The following is a 26298-nucleotide window of genomic DNA, read 5'->3' on the forward strand; positions in this document are numbered from 1 at the left end:
AGTGTTCCATGAATTATGCAGCCTGTAACTCTCCATCACATTTGCCCAAGTTTGTTAGAAAAAGTTCACAATAGAATTCGTACACAAGGGGGTTTGAGGAAAATTAGAGTGGACAGACACTACTGAGAACTCTTTAAGTGAAAACAAACACCAAGCAGGTAGTTTCCCTTCTCAATACAAAATTGTCTACAGTATAATTTATCTGTATTTCACACTTTCAACAACACACACTATTTTTGAAAAATTATTCCATTCTTTTGAGATGAGATGAACTTATGAATACTGCAGTTTAGCTTTTTTTTTGCTGTTACACTTCATATTTTTAAATGTGTGAGTAGGAGAGAGAAAGGAAATCATTTAGAAGCACAGACCTGGAAAACAGCTTTAAGAAGCTTGTATGTGTTCACCAATCTCAGGATAAACAGAGCCCTAAACCATGAAATGAGCAATGACTCAGAAACTCCACAGAAAAAGATTCCTGAACTTGATCTTTAAGGAAATTAATTATCTATGACACCAATATTGCACACCAGGGCTTTGCACTGTGCTCCAACTTGGTGAGAGTTTCTATTTCATAAATTGCTTGAACCAGCCTGATTAACACTTCTAAGGGAGTCTCAGCTGTACAAGAAGTCCCTGAGTAGGTGTGAGGAAGAAAAGGTCTGACTGCACTGGTGCCCCTGAGTATTTCTAATACAGCAGGGAAGCTTGCTCTGCTAATAGTATTTACCTTTGTTTTTTGGTAAATAGCAAACTGTTATTGGACAGTTAGAGGAAAGGTCAAGATCCACCTTTTTTTTTTTTTTTCTTTTAAAAAACATGTTTACTCTGCTCAGCTTCAGCTAAAAGTGTTTTTTGTAGAGTAATATAGTGCAGCATTGTTCAAATGTATCAGACCTTCTGACACTGACTTAATTTAATGGTAGAAGATAAGAATTTCCAGTGCTCAGGTGTCCTTATTGCCATCCTGCTCCAGCTTCCATCTGGATTTGTGACAATAATAACAATAATAATAATGACTCATAAAATGTGGCTGTTTTCATATAAACATTGTGCAAGTGACAATAGAATTTTATAATCAGCTCTGTTGGCGGCCAGTGAATGCACTGCTGGTGTGTTGGTGCTGGGAGGGCACAGGGCTGCAGGAAATGAAAACAACTTCAGAAGGAGGAGAGATTAAATACAATCAATCCATCACAGCACGATAAGTAACGGGCTCGCAGAGTTTTAATGGACTGAAGAGTGTAATGTGTTTGGTTTGGGAACCGCAGAGTTTAATCAAGTATTTTTACATTTTTAAACAGGAAATGGCCTTTTCTGCAAAGGATATACACATTTGCAGTGCATAAATCAGTTCCTGAGTCCCAGGATTCTGATCTCATGGTCTTTACCATGCAATTAACTTTAACTCTTTCTCTGAGGGAAGGCTGCTCATTCTGGCAGTGCAATGTGATGTGATGAGTTGTTGCTGTTGTTTTTCCATGTATCCCAGCCTGGCTGCTGGGAATGGGATCAGGGAGGCTCATGGAGAGGGCTGGGCTCAGTGTGGGGTTTCTTCAGCACTGTACAAATGTCAGGTTTATTTAACACTGTCCAGGTTTCAGGCAGGACAGCAGGTAGCTGTGACAGCTGCCTTTTAAATTATGCAGAAAAGCAAGCTGAGGACAAATAGAACAAGCAGTGGCTTGTTAAAGGAATCTCCTGGACACAGCTGTGGTTATTCCTTCAGAAAACCCATGGCATCAGTGTGCAATAAAATCAGGTAAAATTGAAGCTCCTGACATGCTTCCTAGGTACCATGGTGTAAGCAGCTATTGCCAACATAAAATATGCACAGCTGCTCACACACAAATATCTCTTGTCTGAGATTACTGATAACTTATCTGCACCCAAATGAGATGGAAAATTGACAAAACATGTATAGTTAATATACCCCCTCACAGACTACTTTTGAGAAACCTGGTCCATGCATTATACATTAATTTAGCCAACTGCACGTGTGTGGACAGGATATTGTGATGATGGAGGTGGCCACCTTGTCAGAATGAAGGGGATTCAAACAGCACTGAGTGACAGCAGGACTGGGAGCCCTGCAGCAGAGCTCAAGCACAGACTCTTCTGGGAGCTAAAAGGGTGCTGGGAATCCCATTCTTGCCACAAAATCAGGTGGCCCCAAATGTAATCTGTGTGCAGATCCCCCAGTTTATAAGCAGTTGTAAACTCACAGACCATGGGATTTGCTAGCTCCTACACGAGGAATATTTTCAGTATTAAAACTTGAATTTAGGAAAGTCTCATTTTCCTAAGTTGGTTTCCCCCCCTTTCTAATTAAAAACTAAATGCTACAGTGAGGAAGAAATTAATGCAGAGAAAGCAAATGTTTGAAACACTTTCAAACAAATACCAGAACTAAAGGGGAAATGTTTGAAGTAAGTGTCCCTTTGTAAATTACGGGAAAGGTTTTCTGAAGCATTCTTTAAGGAATACATACCAGATACAGGGATGTGCTCATGTCTGTGATACTGAATGGAGAAATACTTTAAAATACTGAAAAAGAAGAACTCTTCCTCTGCTTTCAAGTAGATTTTAAGAAGAGTGTGTTCTACTTTAGCACCTCAGCTGAAGGGCTGCAGTAAAACTACATGTGGACAAGACACTGCTCTGCTAAACGTGGCAGAAATGCAAAATAAACCAACAAAGTGCTGGAGAAAAACAGCCTAGCTCGGAATGCACTGCTGGGATTCCAGGCTCCTGTTCCCTCATGATGCACCCATGTAAACAGACAGCCTCATGCAGACAACTTCCACAAGAAAAATTAGGGACTGCTTGAATCAATATAAATTACATTAATAAAATGATGGCAGGGCAACAGACAGAAATTCATATCTGTCCCAAAACCTTGAGAACTTTATTTTTTAAAAAACAGGAAATGCATTAAGAAGCCTCATCCATGGGTGAAAGCGTGTGACTGTTATTTTATATCATAACCTCCTTTTCTCTCCTTTCTTTCTTTCATTGGCATTTGTTTTCTATTCATGTGCTTCCTTAGTCCTGTCTTCTGTGGTACCATGGCACCATGACCAAAGTGACAGACTTTTGTCTCTGCTGGATTAATCAGTGTGTTCTTTGATCCATAACATATGCTCCTCGTAGACATTTAGCGTCAACATATTCAAGATTTGTGGTCTGGCAGTTCAGTGCCTGATGTTAACCCAGCTGATAGACACTTTGGAGTATTTAATTTTATTTTTTTTCTTTAATGGAGCCTGCCTTTCATCCATAATAGGGCTTAAACAACAGAGTTAAATATGTGATGTTAAATATTTGGGTTGATAGCTTTGCTTGAAGATAAATTTTTTTGGGGGGTGAGAAAGCACTGAGTGGCTCCCAGACAAACCCCAGCTCTCTGTAGGCACAGTGTGGATGTTTTGATGCAGATCTTGCCCCAGGCTTTGTGTGTTTATGTCCAGGGAAGAAGACAAGAACTGCACAGCACCGGTTCTGGTGTCTATTCCAGAATACTCTGACACTGCTCCAGGGGCACAGCCAGGCTCCACCACCAGTGGAAAACCAGGGAAAAGCACCAAAAACTGCCTGCTGTGACCCAGGGCTGAGAGGGCTTTGTGGTGAGAACCCAAAATCCCTCTGCTGGGATGCTCCTGGTGGGATGCAGGAGGGGCTGGGCCAGCCCACAGCATCAGGAGGGCAATTCCCAGGGAATGCCACTCCTCACCCAGCTGGCTCCTGGGAACAGGGACCCACACAGGCTCTGCAGGTGGGAAATATGGCTTTTATTTCCTCTAAGTGCTGTGTCAAACTGCAAAAAATTATATCAGAGGAAACTGGCAAGGGCAGGGAAAAGAACAGAAGAGACAGGGGGTAAACCAAGATATTTTTCCTTTAGTGTATCAATTAAATAAAGGATATCAATTAATGAGATTCCATGAATTGGATTATTTTTCATTGAGAGGTACAGCATGTGATTTATGGCTCAGCTACTCCTTTACTGATCATGCTGCTATAAAGGGCTATATAATATATTGCTTTCTACTATGCCATGCACAGCCAGAAATGGCAAGTATAAAACGGGATTAACTGCCCTCAAAATAGCCTGGGCTTGAAATTAATTGTAAAAGGCTGATGTCAAAACTCCTTTTGACTTCAGAAGGTGCTGAACTACCTCCTCATCCCCATCTCCTACTGCACACAGGCACATCCCTGTCTGTGACAGGATGGGCCCCAAAATAGTCCATGTAATTCAGAGCAGAGAGGATTTTTATTATTTTTTGTTTTTAAAGCATTGTCCTGCCATGAAGAATTAAACAGAAAATGAATGGAGAAACCAAATGTCAGCTGCTCCCTTAGACTTCAAGGTTCAGGAAACTGCTTAGTGGGAGTAGGAAGAGACTGGCAGGCTGAAATGTAAGAGAATAATTGCATTATAAGAAGATTATGGAAGATTATTTTTCTTGTGGGCCCCAGATTTCTGCAAAAACAATCCTGAATTGCATCCTACACGGCCAAATGAATGTCCCCATTCCTCCAAACAACCGAGGTTTATTAACTGCATATTCCTTTGGTGTGGGCAAAATTAAAAATGGGCTTACATTGCAAAACATTCCATGCATCTTTCTTTCCTTTGACAACGTGGAGCTTAATATGATTAACAATGTGGAAAGAGGAAAAATAATTATTTTTTTTAATATGTGACCTCACTAGTAATCCAGAAATCAATGTGCAAAGGGTTCCCCTGCAGAGGGCTGGGGAGCAGGGTGGTGCCTTCATTTCCCTCTCACTGTGATGTTCCTGCAGCCCTGGGTTTTTTGTTTTTTTTTTTTTTTTTTTTTTTTTTTTTTACTGTTTAACTATAACCACTGGGACTGGAATCAGAGCTTCTCATGGCCCAGTATGAATATTAATAAGACACTGGGCCATGGAGTTGCTGGCTGATTTTGACAGTTTAAAGGATCAGTTAGTTAATTAGGAGATGACATGGCACATCGCATCCCTTGGCTCTGTCCTGCCTTCTGTCTCCTCTTTTCATTTTCTTTTTTGACATGTTAGATTACATCATTACTTGTAGTTTCACTTGTTAGCCACACCATGAAATGAGACTATTTTAAGCTGTAATTATTGTGATTTCTCTCCTCCACTAAGAACATGAAACTCAAAGAAAGCAGAGAGCAACTTGAATTTCAAAGACTTAGGGAATACATGCCTGGCAGTTTATGACCTTCTAACTACAGCCAAGAAACAGAAAAAAAATTAAATAGCACAGAAAATCGTGTTGATCATCATACTGGCAACCAGTGTAGTGTTTTAAGTAGGCAGCCCCATCATCTGGGGTTCATTAATGTTTTCGTAGGTGTGTTTCTCAGAAATCCAGAAATCTTCCCCCCAGCACAGTGTGATTGTGCCTCTGGATATGTATGTGCAGTCCAGTACATTTGTGTCCAGAACAGTCTGAATTTTCTGTCATCATTAATCACACAAATTTTCATGTTCTGCATCATGGGTTCATGCTGCAGGATGAAAATTCTAGACACATAATACGACTTTGAAAGAAACACAGCCCCTTACTCTGTTAGTAGACAATGTCATTAATTAATATTTGTATTCTAACTTCCATTCTGTCTGTAAAATTCTTATTGAGGGCATTGGTCTGTTTCTGCAGAGAAATGCAGGGAAATCAGTCTGCAGGAAAACTGGAATGCAGATTGTGGATCAGGGAAAATCAGCAGCTCTGGGCTTCACTGGAAATGATAAGATCAGTGGGTGAATGCATCTTCTGATAGGAATGATCACTTCTGGGTTATGATTCCCTGTCTGCTTTGCCTTTTATCAAATATTTATATCTGTGCATTCATTTCAATACTGCCTGATCAATAGTGCTTATCAGAATGTGTATTTTAAAGGAAGAGATGGCAGAGGAGGTACAGCTGAGGGATAACTCCATGCAGTTGGCCAATACAAGAGCCAATGTGGGTAATTTATGTTTTTCATTAAGGTAAACATTGATTCACAGGGCTGCCCAGAAATACAGTGCTAATAACAGGTGGAAATCTCTTCCATTGACACTGAAGATAAAGCCAGGTGATGTGACCTGGAGAAGGAACAAAATTGGGAATTATGTGCCCTCCAACAGGGATTAATGCTGACTTGATGACTTCAAGGATCTTTTCCAGCCTAAATGCTTCTATGACTTTCCTCATTGAACCAGAATTTCTTGTTCAAGATGAGCCAAGTTAAGCATGAGAAGTGTCCTTCTTGTGTCAGAGAAGGCATTAATACTTAGTGTCTTTTATCCAATCAATGTTTTTGCAAGAGGATTGATTTTACAATGAAATGAGACATGAACCAGCATCACTGCAATTCCATGGTGAGATTACACTGCAAAGAGGATAAATGGGAAGCAAATATTGTTATGCACTGTTGGTGTGTCTCTAAACAATGGAAATCTGCACTGGCTAGGACCTGAGCCAGCTTTGTATCCTCCCACAGTTTCAGCTTTGGTGGTGCTGGGAGAGTACAGGTGAGCTCCCAGCACAGACACAGCCTGGCTCTGGACTGCACCCAGCCAGAATCCCCATTTCCCTGTCCCCTCCTCCTACCCCACACACCTGCTCTGCTTTTGCTGTACTTTTGCAGCAGCACAGACCCTGCTGCTGCCTCACGTCCCCAGCAGAGTCCCTGCTGTCCCCTCGGAGAGCCCACAGTGGAATTAATCACACACACCAGCTCTGGAGCTAATGCCAATCTCCTTCAGTGCAAACACATCTTTCCCAGCTTCAAAGACAGAAAGGAACACTTCCATTTCCTTTGTTCCTAAAAGACTCGGATCCCGTCTCATTGAAGGTCTGCTCGTCTCCTGGGTCTTCCCTGCTCAGGAGCTCTAGCTGAGAATGAGCAATCAAACCCCTCATTGTCCACCTGAACCTGGAAATGAAAACAAAGGCAAACACATAAGCAAGTCCTTTCATTCTGCCATTTACCATTAATGCTTCATATTCCCACATATTCTTTTCATCGGGTGGTTAATATAAAACCTAATGAACCGTAGATGGCATTCCTGTTTTGCTCTGTTTCAGATTAAGTGTGGAGCAGTAAAACCTGAGAAATGAAAGATAATATCTTTTCAAGTAGAAATGGCTTAAAATTCTTGATATGAATACAGTAGCTAAAACACAGAAGGGAAGGCTGTGATCCTTAGCACGCCTTGGCAGTTTCTGGCCATAGGTTATTAAGCATTATTCAGCTGACCCTAAGGGGAGTTCATCTGGAGACATTAAGGTCAGAGAGTAGAAGCACTTGGACACAGCCAAATGGATTTTACACCTTTGTATCTCTCTGACTTTACTGTTTTGCTTCAGCAAACTGCCTAATATCAGATATATCCTACTGGGTACCTTTCTAAATCACTTCAATTTTCTTTGTCCCTGGGCTACAGTTATATGATCAGGAGCCAAAGCTATCACAGGCTATGATATACTACTTTAGAATGAACTTTATTAGCTTTTGGGGCACGTGTCTATCAGTTTTAAAGATGAAGTACTATGTCAATAGTTTTTATGCAGCATTCAAGCTCACCCAATCATTTGGCGTGCTCTGAGATTATTAAAAGTGTATTATCACTTTTACAGAAAATGTTCTTATTTTGAAATAACCATCACTCAGAGCAGCCTGTGCTTACCAATACTGTCTCTCTAAAGTGATATTTCACAGCAAAATCAAAATGGGGATTGATGCACTGTAAGTAATTTCATATTTGAGAGCATGTGAACCTTATAAACACAAGTGTAGAACTAACATTTGACTCACACTCCTGTGCTTTCATTATCCACTTTCTTCCTTTAAATCTTCCTAATTTGCTATTGTATATTCTCGTAGCTGCTAACAATAACCACAGCACTTTCACCATGTAAAAAGTGACAATTTGTGCAAGCTTAAATTTGTCATTCTTCTTAAATAGAAGCTGTCCGGTTAAATAACCCGTAAAAAATTACAGAGATTAGTTTGGCTGTTGCAGCATCAAAACCAGGAAATCAAAGATGCTTTTTTGAGAGGAAGCTGAGGTTTCAGCTAACAGGGAAGAAGCTTTTAGAACACAAATCCAGCCTATAATCAGATTTTCTCATTTCCTTGCCAGCCTTCCGTACTTTTGGTTTTGTGCTTCGCGGTGGCTGCTCCCATTGTGTCCTGAATGGAAAAGGGATGAGGGATTTGAGCTAAAGGATGAGGAGTGTGATCTGCCTCCAGCTCCTTCCCTCAGCTGGGCTTTGCTAGGCTGGGAGTGTCACAACTGGCAGATGGTGATTTTGGAGCTGGTTATGCTTAGGTGAAAGAGCATTCCCTTTCTGATGAGTTCATTCTCAAACCCTGCTTCCATCCCAGTGTCATCACTGTAAATCCAGCTGCAACATCCTCAGGTTCAGGGATCACCTTTTGTCTTCAGCTTTGGCCAAGACCTCTTGGCACTGCCGTAATCAGCAGCCCAGGGGAGGAGGAGTTCCTTGGTCCCCAGGTCAGCTCTCCTGGTTCTCCCCTTCCCAAGGTCTCAGTGGCATATTAAACAGTTATTTACCCCATTCTGACCTCATCGTTCTGCTTCATGGAAGAGTGAATTAACCCAATAGTGCTGTGTCTGCTGGCCCTGCAGTGCTCACAGGGATGGTGCTGGGATGCCCCTGAGGCATCACTGCCTTCCCCAAGGGGCATAAATTACAGAGATATCGGACTTTTAGAGAGCTTCAAGGGCACAACAGTTCCTTCAGCAGTTTAACAATAAGTATCATTTCATTTCAGTTACTTCTGAGGGTTGGAACTCTTTCAGAGATGCTAAGTGGAGCAAATAAGGATCTCAAGACTTCAGCATTAACTGATGGGAATAAAGCCAAAGTTTTACATTTGCTTTCACATCCTCTCTTGTGGTATGTTTTAGTTTAAATATTTTGGCTCAGTCTTGAAGCTTCCAATGCATAGGCAGATTGCTATGCCCACATGCAAAAAAACCCCACCAGAATTGAGATCTTTTTGCTGTTATATTTAGAGTATGTATTTAATTATTGTGCCTGCACGATGCCATTGAAAATCCTGGTTTGCTTTCACATATTCAACAAAGAACTTTTCAGAAGGGTATTTTAAAATTAGATCCACACTAATTACATGTATTATTAAGAACCCAGTGCTTCACAGCTATCAGTGGGTTGTATTATTGAACATTTTCAAATAAACACAGGGAAATGGAGCTCAGTCTGAGCACATTCCCAACAGAGGCACTCGAGCTTTAAGGCTAACCCAATGGTTATAATTAAAAAACACCTTCTCACACTTTGAAAAATCCCAGATACTTAACTTTGAAGTATGGTTGTGTAACACAGTTCTCTTTGACACCACACTGGGTAACCATAATCTGTACAGTCCATGACTTCTGTTTATTTAACACACCAAAGCAAGAATTATTTATAAAGTCACAGCTGTTCTTTTTCCTAGCTTTTGTTTCTCACAAGTCTTAAATATTTGTAAAAACACGAAAAGTAATTAAAGTATTGATATATTAAGCAAACGCTTCCCTAACCACACTGCTTAAAAAGGAATCACTTGTTTAAACAGAACTCGCTAAGTATATGTACAGAAATACAATGTTAAATAGTTACTGCAGAATAGGAAAGCCAACTTGCATTTAAAGAAACAAAATAAACAATGCCAAGCCATCGCGGATATCACAGGCAGCATTAGGAGCTCCCAGCCCGAGCTGGGTTTGGTGTGTGGCCAGCTCTGTGCAGGAGCTGTGTGCCATCTGCTCCTCACACAAAGGACACGAGTTTATTCTTGCTGGTGGGAACTGCTGTCCAAGAGCCAACCCTTGGCAGCGCCAGCCCCTACCCTTGAAAAGCTGGCAGAGAGTGCTTTTTAGCCTTTGAGTTCCCTAATAATGATCCCCTCCAGGGTGCAGGTCCCTCATCAGTGCTTCATTTCCCTCTTTATTCTGATTCACCATCCTGTGCAGACAGGCAGGACACCTGAAGTGCATCAGTCTCCCGTGGATTCCCCTTACCTGCCAGCTCCTGGCAGGCTTAGCCAGGGAATAAATCAAACATTTAAACGGCAAAATTTATGTTGGGTTTGGACTTGCAAGCTGAGAGATTGCAAATTGAAACTAAGACACTGTTGGGGTTTTTTTTGCAAAAAGCAAAACCATCATTGCCTCCTTGTCTGTCCAGGGACAAGAGCAGCACCCTCCCCTTTGTGGTGGCAGTCTGGCTGCTTCCCACCTTCTCCTGTTCCCTGGGAATTAGCTTTTGGACACAAAAGCAAATGTCTGACAGTCGGAGCCAGGTATTGTGGCGGAGGGGATTTTGCAGCCGGGTCACACGCAGGCAGTCAGGGAGTGAGTAATCTAGATAAATGCTAATGAAAGCTCTTGCTGGCACCTTGTGTATTCAAAGGCTATTTCCTATTGTTCCCAGTCAGCTGGCTCGCTGACTTCCCATTCAGCCTGGATTGCTCAGATTCAGCTGGGACCACTCTAACATTCCCATTACACGTGATGTAAACCCTCCACTGCGCCCATTTGGTTAAGCTCATTATCTGTGGCCCTGGCGAGACCACACATGGCACGTTGTTAGCATGGTGACAGGTCCCACAACGAGCTGCCTGCTCTGGACACAGCCCAGGGAAGCCTGGATTTACCTGCCCCAGGTACAGCAGGTGAGGGTTCCTGGAAGGTACCAGGCTTCCTTGGTCAATATGTTGATATTGGTCAATATCAGTATTGGTCAATATGGTCAAACAAGTCACATAATTAACATCCAGTCACAGAATTAACATCCAGCCCATCCCAGCAGCTCGTGTGGCTCTCCCTGCCTGGATGGGTCCAGCACAGAGCATCCCTTTGTTCTTGGTGTCCCCTAGGAAATGGAGCTGGCCTCCTCAGACCTGCCATCACTCACTGAACTCCTTTAGAGTCTCACAGGAACTAAACTGGAAGCTTGTACCAACTTTGTGCATAGAACACACAAATTGCAACAGCTTAGGAGGAGCTGACCAAATTTAGCAGATTTCACAGGGACAACGCAAACCACCCTGGTGCCAAACTTCAAATTCTTGTTTCGAGTTATGTTGATACTAAAACCCTCTCAAAGAAAGCATCCAGAATTTCAGAACATGGGCAAACTTTTTTTTTCCTCCCTGTAATCTTACTCTTGGAAATGACTGAAGCTTCAGCTCGAGTGTACCATTAAAGGCAGAAATCAGCACTGGGCAAAGCCCAGGACGAGTTTACAGCCCAAATGTTTAAAGTTTGGCAAAGTGCTGTATAAATCAGTCTATATTGACCCGAGGCAGTGCTGCCAATTTTGCCTATGAGATGAACAGGGGAGATACAAGTTCTATTTCAATAATGGAAACATCTCCAGTGAGATGGGCCCTGGCCTGGCTCCAGGAGCAGCTCATTTACCAGGGTGAGCTCTTTGCTGCTGGAGAATCCCAAACATCACATTTATGGGACCCTCCGCTCACACATCAAAACAAATCTTCTGCTGGGCTCATTCTTCTGGCCTGACTTAGGGATTATCTCTCTGAATCAGATGAAACATTATCTCCTGCAGTCTATCACGTTGCTATAGGGAAATAACAAATAGGTGTGTTTCCGTTGAAACTGGAAATTAAATATCCCGCATGTTTCTGCTTTATTTCTAAGCAGATCCAGCTGCGTGCTACTCCTAAAAAAAAAAAATTCCTGACTGACCTCAGCCACCTGAACAGAACACCAACATTTATTTAAATGGCATCTAGTATTTGAGAAGAAACTTAATTGCATTTAAGAAGAAAACCAAAATCACAGACAACGTTTTTGGAAGCTTTACCTTAAGTTGCTTAATCAAATTACATAACCAAAAAATTATCTAATCAAAGCCATAAACTTTTTTACGATTTCCATAGAGTCTGAGGTTTTTTTATTTAATTCACTTATCGTCATCATCTCTTTCTGCTTTTAGGGAACACTAGTCCCCTCATGCAAGAATTTTCCAGTTGTTCAAAGTCCACAGCTTTGGAAAAGCTGTAGTATGTGAGTGGCATATCTGACCAGGGACAGCCTGAATCATTCTTTGAGGGCAGCAGAAACATCCAGGCTGCCTCTGCCTTGCTCCAGCCTTGCAACTTGTGCCACCATGGCAGCAGCTCTCTCAACAGGGAAGCAGCACAGCCACAGCTCAGGGATAAAGCTCCTCCTTGCTTTTGGGTGTTTGGCAGGGGTTTCAGTCTCAGGTGGGATTAGAAAGGACCCCTGGAGATGATCCAGTCCATCCCCTCTGCTACAGCAGGGCCATCCAGCCCAGGTGGCACAGGATGCTGTCCAGGTGGGTTTGAATAACCCCAGAGAAGGAGACTCACAGACTCTCTGGACAGCTGTTCCAGGACTCTGCCATCCTCACAATAAAGAAGTTTTTTTCTCATATTCAGACAGAACTTCCTGTGTTTCAATTTGTGCCCATTGTCCCTTGTCCTGTTGCTGGACACCACTGAAACGAGGTCTCCTTTCTTTCTGTTCTTTGTTTCTTTCTGTAGGCAGGCAAATTTTATTACCAAAATAAAGCCTCAGAGTCAAGGGACCCCTTCTTGTCAGTCTGTGTTTACTAAAGTTGTACTAAAGCATGAGCTGCATTGCAGTAACTGAACATTTTAATGCAAACCATGAGTCAGTGCCATTGCAGCGAGAGCTGAGTACTCTACAAGATCCCTACAGCAAGCACCTGTGTAGAGTTTGGACAGAAAAGATGGTCCTTGCACAACATTTCCCTTGTGATGCACAGAAACTCACTGACAAACAGAACCTGTTAGATAAGCAGGGCTCAGGATCCATCCATCTGTCCAGGCAGTGCCTGTGGGATTGGCACCCTTGGTCTCCCTCCTGCCTGCTCTGTCACCTTCTCTTCTTTATGGCAGAATGAGTTGCAGTGAGGTTATAAAAATGCACCCCCTTCTGAATGCTTAAACAACTGGGGAAATTGCAGTCAATCCAGCCTCCCAACACTGGGTAGTGCTTCTCACAGACTGGAAAATATCCATAAAGCCTGTGAGTTACGAGTACTTTTCTAGCTCATTGGGCAGTTCACTGCTGTCTTACCCTTCACATCTGTGGCACAGGTTTAATGCAGATCTATGCACTCGAATGCTGAGCACTCGTAAATGCCACACTGATTTTATTGTACGTGTTTTTATAATCTCATAAAGTTTATATTTTTAATATCACAGATAATATGTGAAGCTGTCATTTACACCACTCAAATACACAATGGGAGTCGGTCACATAAATGGCTATTTTTCACTTGGAATATGTATTAATCTAAAGCTAATCAATATTAACACAAGATGCTCTTTTTTGTTGTTGTTTTTTCCCCTGAACCCACATACATTCACTTATATCTTTGCTTTGCAGCCAGCTCCTAAGGCTGTGGATGCTTTCAGGGACAGAGATGCCTTTCTCTGTTATGCTTGTTAAACACCCAGTTCAGTCAGCTGCTGCTGTAAAACTGAGGCTCTCAAATAGCCCCACAGTCCAGGAGGGAAATAAACGCTGCTGAGCATATTCAACTCCACCACGGCTGAGTTCTGTACCATGACATTCATCCCATTGTGCCTTACGTTCAAACCCTGCTCCCAGCCCGCTGAAATGTGGGAAGAATTATCCTGAGGGACCGTAGTAAAACGCAGTCGTGTTTATTTGTAATTGCTACAAAATGCTTTACAAAATTGTTAGTGTCCTTTATTACGCCTGCTACTGAAGCACTTGCCTGTTAATTAGAGAAATTTCAGCTGTCATAGCTGGCAATTCCAGCCTGTGTATCAGTGCCTGTTATGAATAGTCAATGAGGGTGGTTAATATGCATGAGTGGCGGTATATAGCCGGGCTGGGCTCCGGGAGAGGCAGAGCAGGAGCGCTCCGAGCCGGGCACAGCACAGCACAGCACAGCACAGCTCCGGGGCTCGCACCTCACCTGGGCTCACACCACACCTGGATGTGTGCCGGCCACAGGCAGAGCTCTGGCTGCTCGGGGCAATCAGAGAGAGCCCTTCTGCCGCTGGAGCCTGAACATGGGATGCAGTCTGTGCACGCTGCAGAAGCCAGAGGAGCAGTACAAGTTGCTGTATGAAGTTTGTCAGGTAAAGAATTGGATTTCGTTTCTTTTAGGTTGTGGCTGCTGTTAAGGGCTGGGAAGATGGGATGGCAAGAAATGGAAATGAAAAGTGGGTTTGCCTTGTTTGAAATCTCTGTGATAATGATTGTGATTTTAGCCTGTATCTTCCCATTCGCATGTGCAGAACATCAGATATATAAATGTAGCTATCAGACATCAAACTTCACAAAACTTTCATCACAAAATAAGACTGTGTTCATTTATCCCACATATATTAGGTTAAATTTCTTGTCAAGGATCGTGGCTTGGTCACACACTCCTTGCACAAGTGGGGAAAGATGCACAAGGAAGGTTTTGTACTTGTTTGTGTGCAGTGTGTTCACTGGTGCTCAGTCTGGTCTGTGCCTGTCACTGAGAGTTTGTACCTAGTTGCTGTAGGTGTTGCACCTTGATGTGTAAAAATACCGGCCAACAAACAGATCTGACAGCAATTAAAACTACTGCCCTACAGATCAAATTACTCATAGGAACCTTCCGAGAAGTTTTCTGTGAGTGTATTAACACATCAACCTCTATTACAAGGATTTTATTTCTTGCTTCTGCTTTTCCTTCTGTGTGCCTCTGAAATTCTTACTCTGTCACATCTACAGTACAGTTTGGGCTGAGGCAGTGGGAAGTGATGGCCAAGTGTTTCAGGATGTATTCTCTCTGGAAATACTCACAGGCATGTACACTCCTAGTCAGTACTGGAAAGATGGATTGGGTTGTCTGTACAAAGCTCTGGATGGACAGACACTACCCCAATCCTTCGAGCTGTACTTTTCCCCTTGCCATTCCTGAGGTGGTTTGGGATCGGTGACAATTGCTGGGTGACATTCCCAGCGCTGCTCCGTGCTGCCGGCAGAGGGAATTGCTCAGCAATCCCGTGTCCTGCTGCCTTCCCACCTGCAGCTGATCCCAGACACTGATGTCACTGACAACAAAGTGAATAAAAGATGGGGTCTGTGTGTTATGCTGGTAGGGAAGTGATTAAATTTTAACCACGTAGTTGTGATCTAATTCTCGCTCGCTCACCCAAAGGACGCTGACGCTTTGCAGAATGAAAAAAAAAACCTGTGGGAGCAAATAGAAAGACATGTTGACTGTCATTTCTATTTATACCAGCATACTTCCACTTGCTGAGCTGCTTGCATGTGATGGGGGGAGGAATTTGAGAGGGAGGTAATCAGATTTTCGGACGGTGCTCTGAACTGAGGAGCGGCTGCAGATGCTGCCTGCAGCAGCGCACCTGGGGCCAGGTGTGCTTTGTGTGAATGCTCTGCTCAGATACAGCGGTGGCTGTGGGAATAATTCCTTATCCTGCCAAGTTTTTGGGCAGTCTGGGCTTGGGGACTGTCAGTGAGTCACATTCAGGAGTGCAACAACCAGGACAGACTGAGACAGCACCCGATCACAAATGCTGTGATTGCTCAGGAAGCTTGCTCAATTTTTGTCGTGAAGGGAAGGTGGCAGAGAATCTTTGCAACTTGCTGACATCTCCCAACAGATGCAGGACAGCATTCTTTAAATACATGTCCTGAAATGAGTCCCAGGAACAGTTCCTGCTGATATCTGAGATGAGTGAACTATCCAGTGCTGGCTGCAGGTGCAGATCCCTGGCAGGAGTTTGGTTCTAGAATTTTGTCAACCTGCAAAGTGCTGCAGCAACGTGTGAGTGCCCAGTGCTCCTCATTAGGTATGAAAGTCTTTTGGGAAGCACTGTTGGAATGCCCTGAGTTCCCACAGAAGTGAAAGGTGCATGTAATCCTGTAAAACTGGGATTTCTAACAGTAAAACCTGAATTATTTAAGACTATAATCCCTGATTATTCTAGAATATAAATAACTGTGCAAAATTATTTCAACAGGGGTCTGCTTTGATTTCGCTCTTTCGCAAGATAGGAGGGAGGGAATTCTATAGCTTATGGAGCACATCCAGATAATTATATGTCACTACAACTATAAAAATACGTCCTCATGTAACCTACACACAAGAGCAATCACTTAAAATTTAATGGTGAGGAAGATGAAGGATCACTGCCATTTAAAATTACAGAATGTAGAAGATAAAAGTTTCAAAATCTGCCAACAGTAGGGAAATGTCTCTTACAGTGGTTTTTTGTGTCATCCTTATAACCCTAATATTATGTGAAAAGAAGACATGGCTATTTAAGAAATCTGAGTTGGGCAAAATTTGCATAACTTGATTTTAGGGAACATTGAGCATCGTTACAAATAAATCTCCTTAGCTTTATTTTCTAAAAGTTCATGACTCCAAGATGTAGGAATTCAGAAAACACTTGAAGGAATTAATAATAGTACATAACTGCACTTTCTCTATTAGGCCAAGAGCTTTAGTGTGGCTGGGAAATTAATGCTTCCATGAATTACAATTCCAGAAGGTCCGGTACGGCTGGCTCTGTAAGTCCTCTAACAGTGAGCACAAAGAGGATCAAATATACCAGGGCTCAGGCTTTATCCCTTCCTCATCCATAGATAATTCAAAGAGATCCTCTTCATTAAGGGCTTTGGCACATTGCCTACAATTTCTTTTTGGGCCACTGTGAGCTTAATGATGCAGAACAATGGTCTTCCCTCTTGTTGAGCACTTACCTTATTGTACCTTTAATCACATAATAAAAACCAAATTAAGACACCTCCTCATTAGAGTCCTTGTAGCTGTGCATATCAATGCTTTGTGCTGCAAATACAAAGGGGACTGTGGCAGCTTGGAGCCTTGATGCAGAGCAGTGTCACCACTGGTGGTGGCAGCAATGGGGTGCACATCCCACCTTAGATGGATCCCCGTGCTGAATACAGCATCTTAAATGAAGTGATACACACTGTTAGATTTTTTGGGTGTCTGGTTAAATGGAAATCTTCTTCAGAAGATACTAAAAGTCGTGAAAATGGAAGGAGAAGGGGGAAGAAAGAAAACTAGAAAATTGGGAGGGTGTTTAACACCTGGTTTCTGGTGTGCTTTTCTCAATATCAACTCCTACATAAACAATAACAGAAATAAGGGCTTTTCTCTTTGTATGAAAACTCCTGAGGGACCAAAAAGTAAACTCCATTGGAGGAAACTTACAGAAGAATGAGTCGTCTGAGATAGAGCTTTTGAGCATGCAAAACAGACTAAAAAAAGTTTATGCCTGCAGCTTAAGGAACTTTTTCAGTACCTGTTTAACACTAAGCACACATTGCCACAGTATGGGAGATAAACACACAGTGAAATAATTTCCTACATGGACACAGTGTTTTATAGAATCCTCACAGCATCACAGAATGGTGAACTTATGAACTTAAGAATGGAAGGGAACTTAAAGATCCTGTAATTCCAATCCCACTGCCATGGGCAGGGACACCTTCCACTGGAAGAATTTCTGAGGATGTCAATATAGAATTTTAAATCACAGACAGAACTCTGAACGTGCATGGGCAATGCTCAGAACTGTTCCCTGGGATTTAAGGTGATGGAGCTCACTCGGTGCCCACAGTGGGAAGATGCCATAAGAACAGCCCAGCAAAACTGGAACTTGCAGCTGAGAAACTCTGAGAAAACGGAGCAGGGAGCCCAGCCCCTTCCTCCAGGCTGTCCCTCCAGGGTCAGGACAGGCTGGCAGGATACAAGCTCATGTTGCCACTGCCCTTGGCTCAGCTGAGCTGAGGTCAGAAGATTCTGCTCCGTGATTGTTGAGCTGGCACCCCTCACAAATACTAAAGTTCATATATAAATAAACAGTTGTTGCCATGATCTTTCAGCGTGTCGGAAACTTGAAAGCATCCCTCACATGCTCCTGGCCTGGCACGTCCCTGAGCCATGGAAAAATGGCAGTGTTGGTGAAAAACAATGGTGAACAAGCTGGAGTTGTGTTTTAGAGCAGGCTGAGATGCTCTGTGGCCAAGGTTATGTAAGCACCGAGGTCAGATACAAATTCTGTGCTAATGAGGGGTCAGCAGTGATGAGGAACAAGCCAACTCTGTTTTCCATTGGCAGCTTGCAGGGCACTGCTCTGCAGCAGAGCTCCCACACAAACCTGCTGCACTGAGCTAATCACCAGTGCAGGTCCCTTTGCCATCAGAATTCCATTTGCATGCTCAGACTTGAGAAAATGAGACCAAAGTAATCAATCAGTAAGAAAGCCTAATTCAAGGAAACAGTCTAACTAGACTTAAACCTACTGAGCAGTGATGTTATCCTAAAGCAGGGCCAAAGTGAAGCTTGCCAAAATAAACATTCAGCTCAAAAAAAAAAAAAAAAACCTAATCAAAACTGTAAGATTTGGAAAACAGAAATAATTGCCTCTGTACATATGCTTTTCACACCCTCAAATTTAATTGGGCAGCCAGAGAATTAGTTGCTCTACATTTCAGTAGTTTTCCATGTTAAGACCAAAGTGGTGGTGCCAATTATAGGGAACTGCACTATTTGAAATACAGTGTATGGCTTCAAGTGCTCTGTATGTGCAGCCCGTGCTGCAGCTGAAATTAAAACTAGTGCTGAAGTTCGATTCTGTCACTTCACTACCATTAAACTTGACCTCAATAACAGTTGTGAACCTATCACACTTACTTCAAAGTAGGCATGTGTTTGCTTAAACAAGATGTTAATTCCAAAAGCTTTGTTCTAGACAGGGTTTTCTACTGCAGAATTAGTTCAGCTGTAGAAAAACTCTGCTTGACAGACTGGAGACTCATAATCTTCAGAAAACTGCCCTTTAATGATCGTGGCGCCTGTCTGTGGCTCACAAGTCCCCTTTCCTAATTAGACATTTACCAGAAACTGGCAATTGAAATTTTCCTCTTCACTTGATGATGAATAATGCAATGCCTCTGTTAGGATTTCTCTGGCAGATATTCTTTATTGTAAAGTTACAGGAATATTTTGGCCATTAAAGGAACATAAACAAGAGCTGATATGAAATAAACAAATGCCTAATGGTCACCTGTGATATAAATGCATAATCTGACCTACTTTGCACAAGAAATATCTCACTGCTGCATAATCTGCCTAAAATCTACAGTGCCTTTCATCTTTACAGTGGGCAGATAAAATGCTCAGCCATAGCATGGATTTATTAGGATTTTTTTTTTTTAATGATGAATGATTGAAGGGATGAGTTTTGTGATGCTTTACACTTACACATCTGTTTAATGCTATGAAGCAGGTGGCAAGAAGTCACAAGGGAGAAGGCACCAGGGACAATCACTCTGTGCTTTACTGTCACATGTCAGACATGGGCTGGGAAAAAAGGAAGCATATGGAGTAATGAAAAAGTGCAGGTTCAGTAAATGTGTTTTGCTGTGTTCATTAATAATGGAACAAAAGGTCAGGCTTCATTTTCATTGGGACAGGACAACTCTGCAGTTACATGAGCACTGGGGTTGGTCCTTGCAGAGATTTGGTGGGCAGAGGGGAGCAGATCCAAGTGACCCCCTGGAACTTGGTCACAAGTCAGGGATTTGACAGGAGAGGAGCAGAATAAATAATATCAAATATACATAAACATTACATATTACAAAACTCACTAATTTAAGCAGTGACAATTGAAGAAGAAGTTTCTACTAATCTGGAATATTTTTTGGCAAAAGGCCAGATGTCACCATCCAAAACACAAATGGTCAGAATCAGGGCACTGTTTTCTTCCTTGTGTCCATACAGGGATAATCCTGGGTAGGACACAGAGGTGATTGGACATGCTGGCATAGGAGCTGGGCATTAATATATCAAAATTATCCCAAACAGTAACAAAAACTACAATCAGAAGTGCAACAAGAGGGTTTTTTGCAACTTCAAACCAATACTCTGTGCATTCCTGCAAAGTGGAAACTGAACATCATTTTAGAGAAGGGAGTCATTCGTATGTTGGAAGGTCACAACTGATAAGGAATTTTAAATTTGGCCAGGGTGTTTCAGTGTTCAGCAGAAGCTCTTGTGTCTGACCCTGTGTAACTGCCATGGGGTTTAGCCAAAAGCAAAGGAAAATGAAGATGTTTTTATCCATGTCTCACTGTGAGAGCTCACTATGAGGACAAGGCAGCATGGAGAGAGCTGGTGGTGGCACTCCTGCCTACGTGAACCATTCTGAGGTTCATCTTCTTCATCCAATTTAGCTCTGCTTGTGGAAAGGTGACAAAGGTGACAGGTGACAAAGCTCCTGAAGCAGCAAGGCCCCTCACTGAGAATCCCACTGGGGTCTGTCAGGGGCTCCCAAGAGCAGCACTGGCTGTTCAGGACTGTCCACAATTGCTGTCCCTGTCCTGCATCACCAGGGAGGGAGTGGGAAGATGGACTTAAAAGCTACAAACAATCAGGATGCTGGCAATTAGAATGATCTTAAGCAGTGCCAGGGAGCTGGGATCAGTTGTGCTGTGCCCTCCTGTGACCTCAGGCAGATCACTCACTCGTTCTGTGTTTCATCTTCGCGTCTGTACGAGATTCCTTTTGTCTGTTTGCCTGGAGCAGCTCTCCAGAGGCAGCACTGCCTTTTTCTGTGCTTGCACAGTCTGATATGCTGCTAACATTATATCAGTATTATTTGGAGTGCTGGTCTGTGCACCAGAAACCTGTACTGCTCTGATTTTGAGGTATGGTGATAAATATTGCCTTACAAAATGTGAGTGCTGGAAGGCCATGGCAGGGGAGAGCTCCCTCCAAGTCTTTGACCATTCCCTTTTTCTGTGAGAGAGGTGCTGCTCTTCAGGGACCTTTGGTCTGATTCAGTACAAGAATTGTTTCTTATGCTACTCAAATTCAGCTTGAATCCGCATAACATTGCACCCTCAACTAAAAGGGCTTTAATTTTTTCATGCTGTTCACTCTCACTGTGTGTTATTTTGAACATAAATACAGAATACACTTTTTCTATTTTATGGAAGTTATCATTCATAAAAATCTGTCATTTACTGTACTAGATGAACACATAGACATCCCAAGGTTTGGCCTCTTGGGAAAAGCACATGTGGGAAGGGCAGGAGCATTTCCCAAGGAGCCACACTGGAGGTGCCACGTGCTAGAGGTGGACAAAGCAGAGGATGTGAGAAAACGGGTAATTACACTTGCTGAATCCCAGTCATTAGTAATTCATGGTTATTTATGGCTCGTTTGTACCTCCCTCAGAGGTCCCATTGATTGGCCCCCTCTGGGTCACGCTGCAGAAATGGCAGAGAGGCGTTAAAAGGGGAGCCCTGTAAACTTCTGGCTGTGTTCTAGATGGACCTGGGTTATTAAACCATTAAAAGACACACAAAAGATTGCTTAAAAAATAAGGAAAATCATTTCTGCCCTGATATAAAGTCATTTAATATGGTTCATGCATATTTAAGGAATAAAAGAGCTCCAAGTAAACTTTGCTTCTAGTGAAAGTCCAAGAGTCTCAGAAGCCCCAGCACTGCTCTGTGTTTTCATTGAAGCAAATGATAAAATTCCCTGTGGTTTTATTTTGAGTAGTGATCCACAGGAGCAGAGCCTGAGAACCCAACCAAGAGCATCTTAGTATGCTGCAGACAGTCCTGGCCCTGCCTTGGAAATACCTAAATGTGCTAATTACTGGCCAAATAAAAATTCCTTTATTTCCAGGGCCTTTCTCCCAAGGTTTTCCATTTGCAAGTTAACGGTTTGGAGAACAAATGTATTCTGTGCTCTTAAGGAAAAGAATTTTTCCTTGGTCTGAACTGTTTTGTCATGGATGGCTCACAAGGCAGAGGGGAAATGCACACATATGGAAACAGTCTATTACTAAACAATATAATTCTGGGGTTTTCAAAAAGAGGGAGACTGTACATGTGAGGGAAATAAAAGAGGGATTAGATGGAGCTGCAAGAAGAATTAACCTGTATTTTGAACCTTTTTTCTCCAATTCTTGAGGAAAAGGGGAGTTATAAAATAGGCTTTTTGCTGCTCTTGCTTCTATAAAAATCTTTACAGTTGTGCTGCTTTTTCTTAGTATGCAGACTCCTTAAGAACTTGCTAAAGAAGTGAATCAGACCATAAAGAGCATTTTAAATGGAGCACAGACGTCTGTAGTCTAACAGAACTAGCATTTTTATGGTGCACTTCCCAAGGATTTGCATGAATTTCTACGAAGAAAAGCTGCTTACTCATTCTTAGGCAAAAAAAGTTTTTTTTTTCTCTGTGACATTTATGAGGCATAGAAGAGCCAACAAGCTGTACAATGCATACAAATGTTTATCATTCATGGCATTAAACCCACAGAAATCAGTCCAAATTAATGGAAAATAATAATTTTCTTTTACTGAAACCTGTCTGGTTTCTGCTGTGTGCTCCCAACATCCAGAAAACAACTTTACACGCTGTTGCTGCAAAAATAAAGCACAAAATAATTATAATTAAACTGTTCTGCACAGGGATTTTGTGGCTTTCTCGACCTTCCAGCACCTCCTTCCACCAGTGCCTAAAGTCACTTCATCTGTATATTGCAAAAGGAAAAGAAAATCAAAATTGGTGGCAACCAGGAGGAAATTTTGTCCACTTGTAAACAAGTGACATATTTTGATACACCTGAAAGCCTCTAATTGATGTCTGCCATTAAGGAGTGGCAATTAATTAGGCTTCTCTTCCCACCCAGAGAAATAAAGCATGTAAATCACTTACCTTGCTCAATAATTAAACAGCAGCTATTGATAAAATGACATTTATGTAACAGCACAACCCTGTACCATCCCACCTCATACCTCAAACAAAAATAAGAATGTGTTTTCTAGTAACAGAGAACAATTCTGTCATCCCATCCTTGGCTCCAAATTCTTGTTGCCTTGCACAGGAGGTGCAGCCTTGTCCTCACAGTGGGGAGGCTGGAAGGATCCTGTGCCAATTCTGACCTCAGGAAATTAGCATCTAAACAGTGGCACTTGGCTCAGGAATCGCTGGAGGATCCCAGACCTCTCTGTAGAATAATTGTTAAAGTAGAAGCACATATATAAATATAAAAACGTGAGAAAATCTGTCCTTGCAAAAGGTGTTTCACTGTGACATATCTGGATCTAACAGAAGATTTCAACAGGAGGGATGCCAAATACTGTATATCCAATCCCTTACACACTCACAGCACTGCAAAATTGTATGGAAAGTCATTTCCATTGAGGCAGAGCAAATTCTTCACAAACCCAAAGAGATAGGAGGGTTTTTTCTGTTGTTTAGGGTTTTTTTCCCTTTTCTCCTTGTTGAGAACATCACTGATCACAAATCATTACTGATTTATTTGTTTTTTCTGCTTAATATGTAGCTACCAACTGAGAGAGATTTGAAAGCAGACTCAGGAAATGCTTGGTTCTTACCAACCCTACACCCCCCAAATCCTACTGCCTGTTTTTACCCTTTTATCTCCAAGATAACACTCAAATGTTTCTAGCCTTTTTCAGGGCTCTTAGGAGTCAGATCTCAAACTACACCCACATATTTGCTGCCTTCACTCCTCCTAAGCTGTCCTGGGATGTTCCTCAACAATTCCACCTGATGTTTAGGATTCCTCAAGCAAAGTTCTGCTGCTTCCATTTGGGGCTAGATACAGTATCTTAGATTTCTTTTCCATTCTTCTTTTCATTAATTCCTGTTTATTTTTCTGACCATTTACTTGCTGGGTATAGGAATTAATGAGCTCCATGATCAAAATGAGAGTTGAAGACATCATTTCCTTCTGTTTGTTTGATGGGATCACCCGTTTGGATTTGTGCCATGGCTTCCCCTTTTCTGCCTTCAGGCACCATCTCTCTTTTTCTCAATTACAAATCCATCACTTCTACCTTAATTGACCATGGCAGCATTTTCCTTTCCATTCTCTCAGTTTGGCCATGGAGTGCTGGTGGCACACTCAGCTTCATAACTTCTTGATTTGCTGTTCATGTCCTCTCTCAGTCAGAGCCTGAGCTGAGGCACTGCAAAAGCAAAACACCCCTTGACTCCAGTGAGCATCAAATCAAGCTCAAGACTATTTTATTTTCATTCCAAGTATTAAAACTGCCAGGAGACACAGACCTCCCAAACAGGATTATGCCATCTTTATCTATAGATTTCTTGCTGCCTCTATAGATTTCTTGCTCGTCTCTCCAGCCTTTTTAGTGCAGAAGAACATACAGTACATACTATAAAATAAAATACTGGAAATGCTATTCTATTTCATAATTATTGCATGGGTTCTATTAAAAAAAAAAAAAAATCAAGCATCCTTTCCTTATTTACTGTCTGGTCCTAATAGAGATTATTTATGTCCCTGCCTTGTGCTGAGGCTAAATCCACTATCTGGCTGCACCACAAATTTCACCCAAGTCCATTCAGCTCAGTTTAACTCCAGTCTCTGCACTTTATCTGCAGCTTTCTCCATATTCAGTGTATTTCCAATGTTAAGAAGGTCCAAAAAAGCTAAGCATTTCACCCTTTCAGACAAGTTAATTTATCCATCTTTTGTGCCATGAAGGATCCCATTGTCTCTGTCACATGGTGTGTTCCTCAGAAATTATGCATATTTGTCGTTTTTGGCAGTCTTCTGAAGCATTCATGTGCATGGATTTTTATTTTTTTTTTCCTGTGTTATTTCAGATGTAACTGTTTATAAGGGAAAAAATTGCTGAGAACAATTCAGCAGCATTAGGAATAAAGTCTAGGAATATAAAGCCCCCTTTTTTTTTTTTAACAGCAAAGCTGTACAGATGTATTTATTTAATTTATATATTATGTATTTCTTGGCTTTTAAGCACTGGAAAAAATTATTCATGAATTGTAGCAAATTTTCCAGATAGAAACTAAGCATATTAGTCTCACCTATTTGCTAGACTCAGGATTAGCCACAAGTACAGACTACACAGACTCCAGAAACCAGGCCACTGAGATCACCCCAGTATATTTCTCTTCTGCATCATTTTTGTGCTACTAAAAATAAAATACCAATACCTGCTACTTTCTAGACTAAAAAGCAATTTATCTCTGTTATGCATAAACAGACTTGGGAATTACTGCTTTTTATTATCCAAATATTTAGCACTGCCATTCCTCATTTCCCTTTAGTGGAAAATGATATTATTGGTGTGCTGAGATGGGAAATGCTTAAAATAAAAGTAATTACCAACTATTCACTGCTCAGTATTTACCACACATCATGGCATTTACTGCAGGTTTTCTAGGAACCAGATTCAGAAATGGAATTCCCTGCTGTAAAGCTCTTTTAAGCATGTTTTTGTGTTTGTTAGGGCAGTTCTGGCCATGTCTCAGATCAGCATCCACCCCAGTGGCCAAGGCTGCTGATGAGAGCAGGAGCCTGCAGAGCTAAAAGGATTCCACTCAGCTGGGGTTCAGGAACCAGACTGACCCCAAAACCATTCATCATGTGGACATCACTGTCCAGAGTATGGTTTGCCTGACATGATGTTGGTGCTGCCACAGTTCATAGAAATATGGACTTTTAAAGACATAATCCCCAACCACATCTTTGAGATGGGTTAAGAAACTCATAACAACAGCAGTGCAGTGACTTATGCCTTCATTTCACTGTAATCATTGCCATCTTATCAAACCCTTAATTTAAAACTGCATACACATCAGATACAGTTCTGCCTGTAGAGTTATCAATTTACCAACTGAAAGATGAGTACCAGAAAGCCACAAACCTTTCCTACCCCAGGTCCCTCTGCAGCAGGAGAGGGTTTAGATTCAAATTTAGCTGGCTCATCACCCCAGTTTTAAAATCTGGTTCCATGTTCTTCTTCCTGATTGTGCAGCACCTTTTTTTTTCCATGGCATTATCAGCTTGCAGACAACATAGTCAGGAAACTGCTTGGAATTATTTGTAGTAACAATTTATGACACAGTCCAGCTACTACTGCCTGTTCCCTGCATGACATCAACCTGTCCTTGAAGTTATGATTATTTATGTAACAATTGCATAGGACAGCACAAAGAGGATGCCAGCCCATGGATTTTCAGAAATAAAAGTGTCCTAAGGAGCCTAAATTAAAATGCAGGGCTGTGCTAAACTGTCTGTAATCCAGCATCATTACAGCATTAGGGAAAGAACTGGAAATCTGGCCTTTGCAGGGTTTTACCAGGTCTTACTATAAAGATGGAGAAAGGATCTTCATAAATAGTCTCCTGCTCAAAAGTTATTCTAAGC

General features: G+C 42.0%; 1 protein-coding gene across 2 annotated transcripts in view; it reads left to right on the top strand.

Moving 5' to 3' along the window:
- Positions 1-26298, top strand: part of PDZRN3 (PDZ domain containing ring finger 3) — a 128815-nt gene that overhangs the window by 84143 nt on the left and 18374 nt on the right. The window contains exon 1 of one of the 2 annotated variants that reach the window (XM_033071927.1): positions 13963-14163. The exons of the other annotated variant lie outside the window; for it this stretch is intronic. Within the exon in view, the coding sequence (XP_032927818.1) occupies positions 14095-14163 (69 nt within the window). The 5' untranslated portion in view covers positions 13963-14094. Of the gene's footprint in view, positions 1-13962; positions 14164-26298 lie in introns of those variants that run through there. 2 annotated transcript variants of the gene reach the window in all.

Source organism: Catharus ustulatus, chromosome 13 (assembly GCF_009819885.2).
Source record: "Catharus ustulatus isolate bCatUst1 chromosome 13, bCatUst1.pri.v2, whole genome shotgun sequence".
Lineage (NCBI taxonomy): Eukaryota > Metazoa > Chordata > Aves > Passeriformes > Turdidae > Catharus > Catharus ustulatus.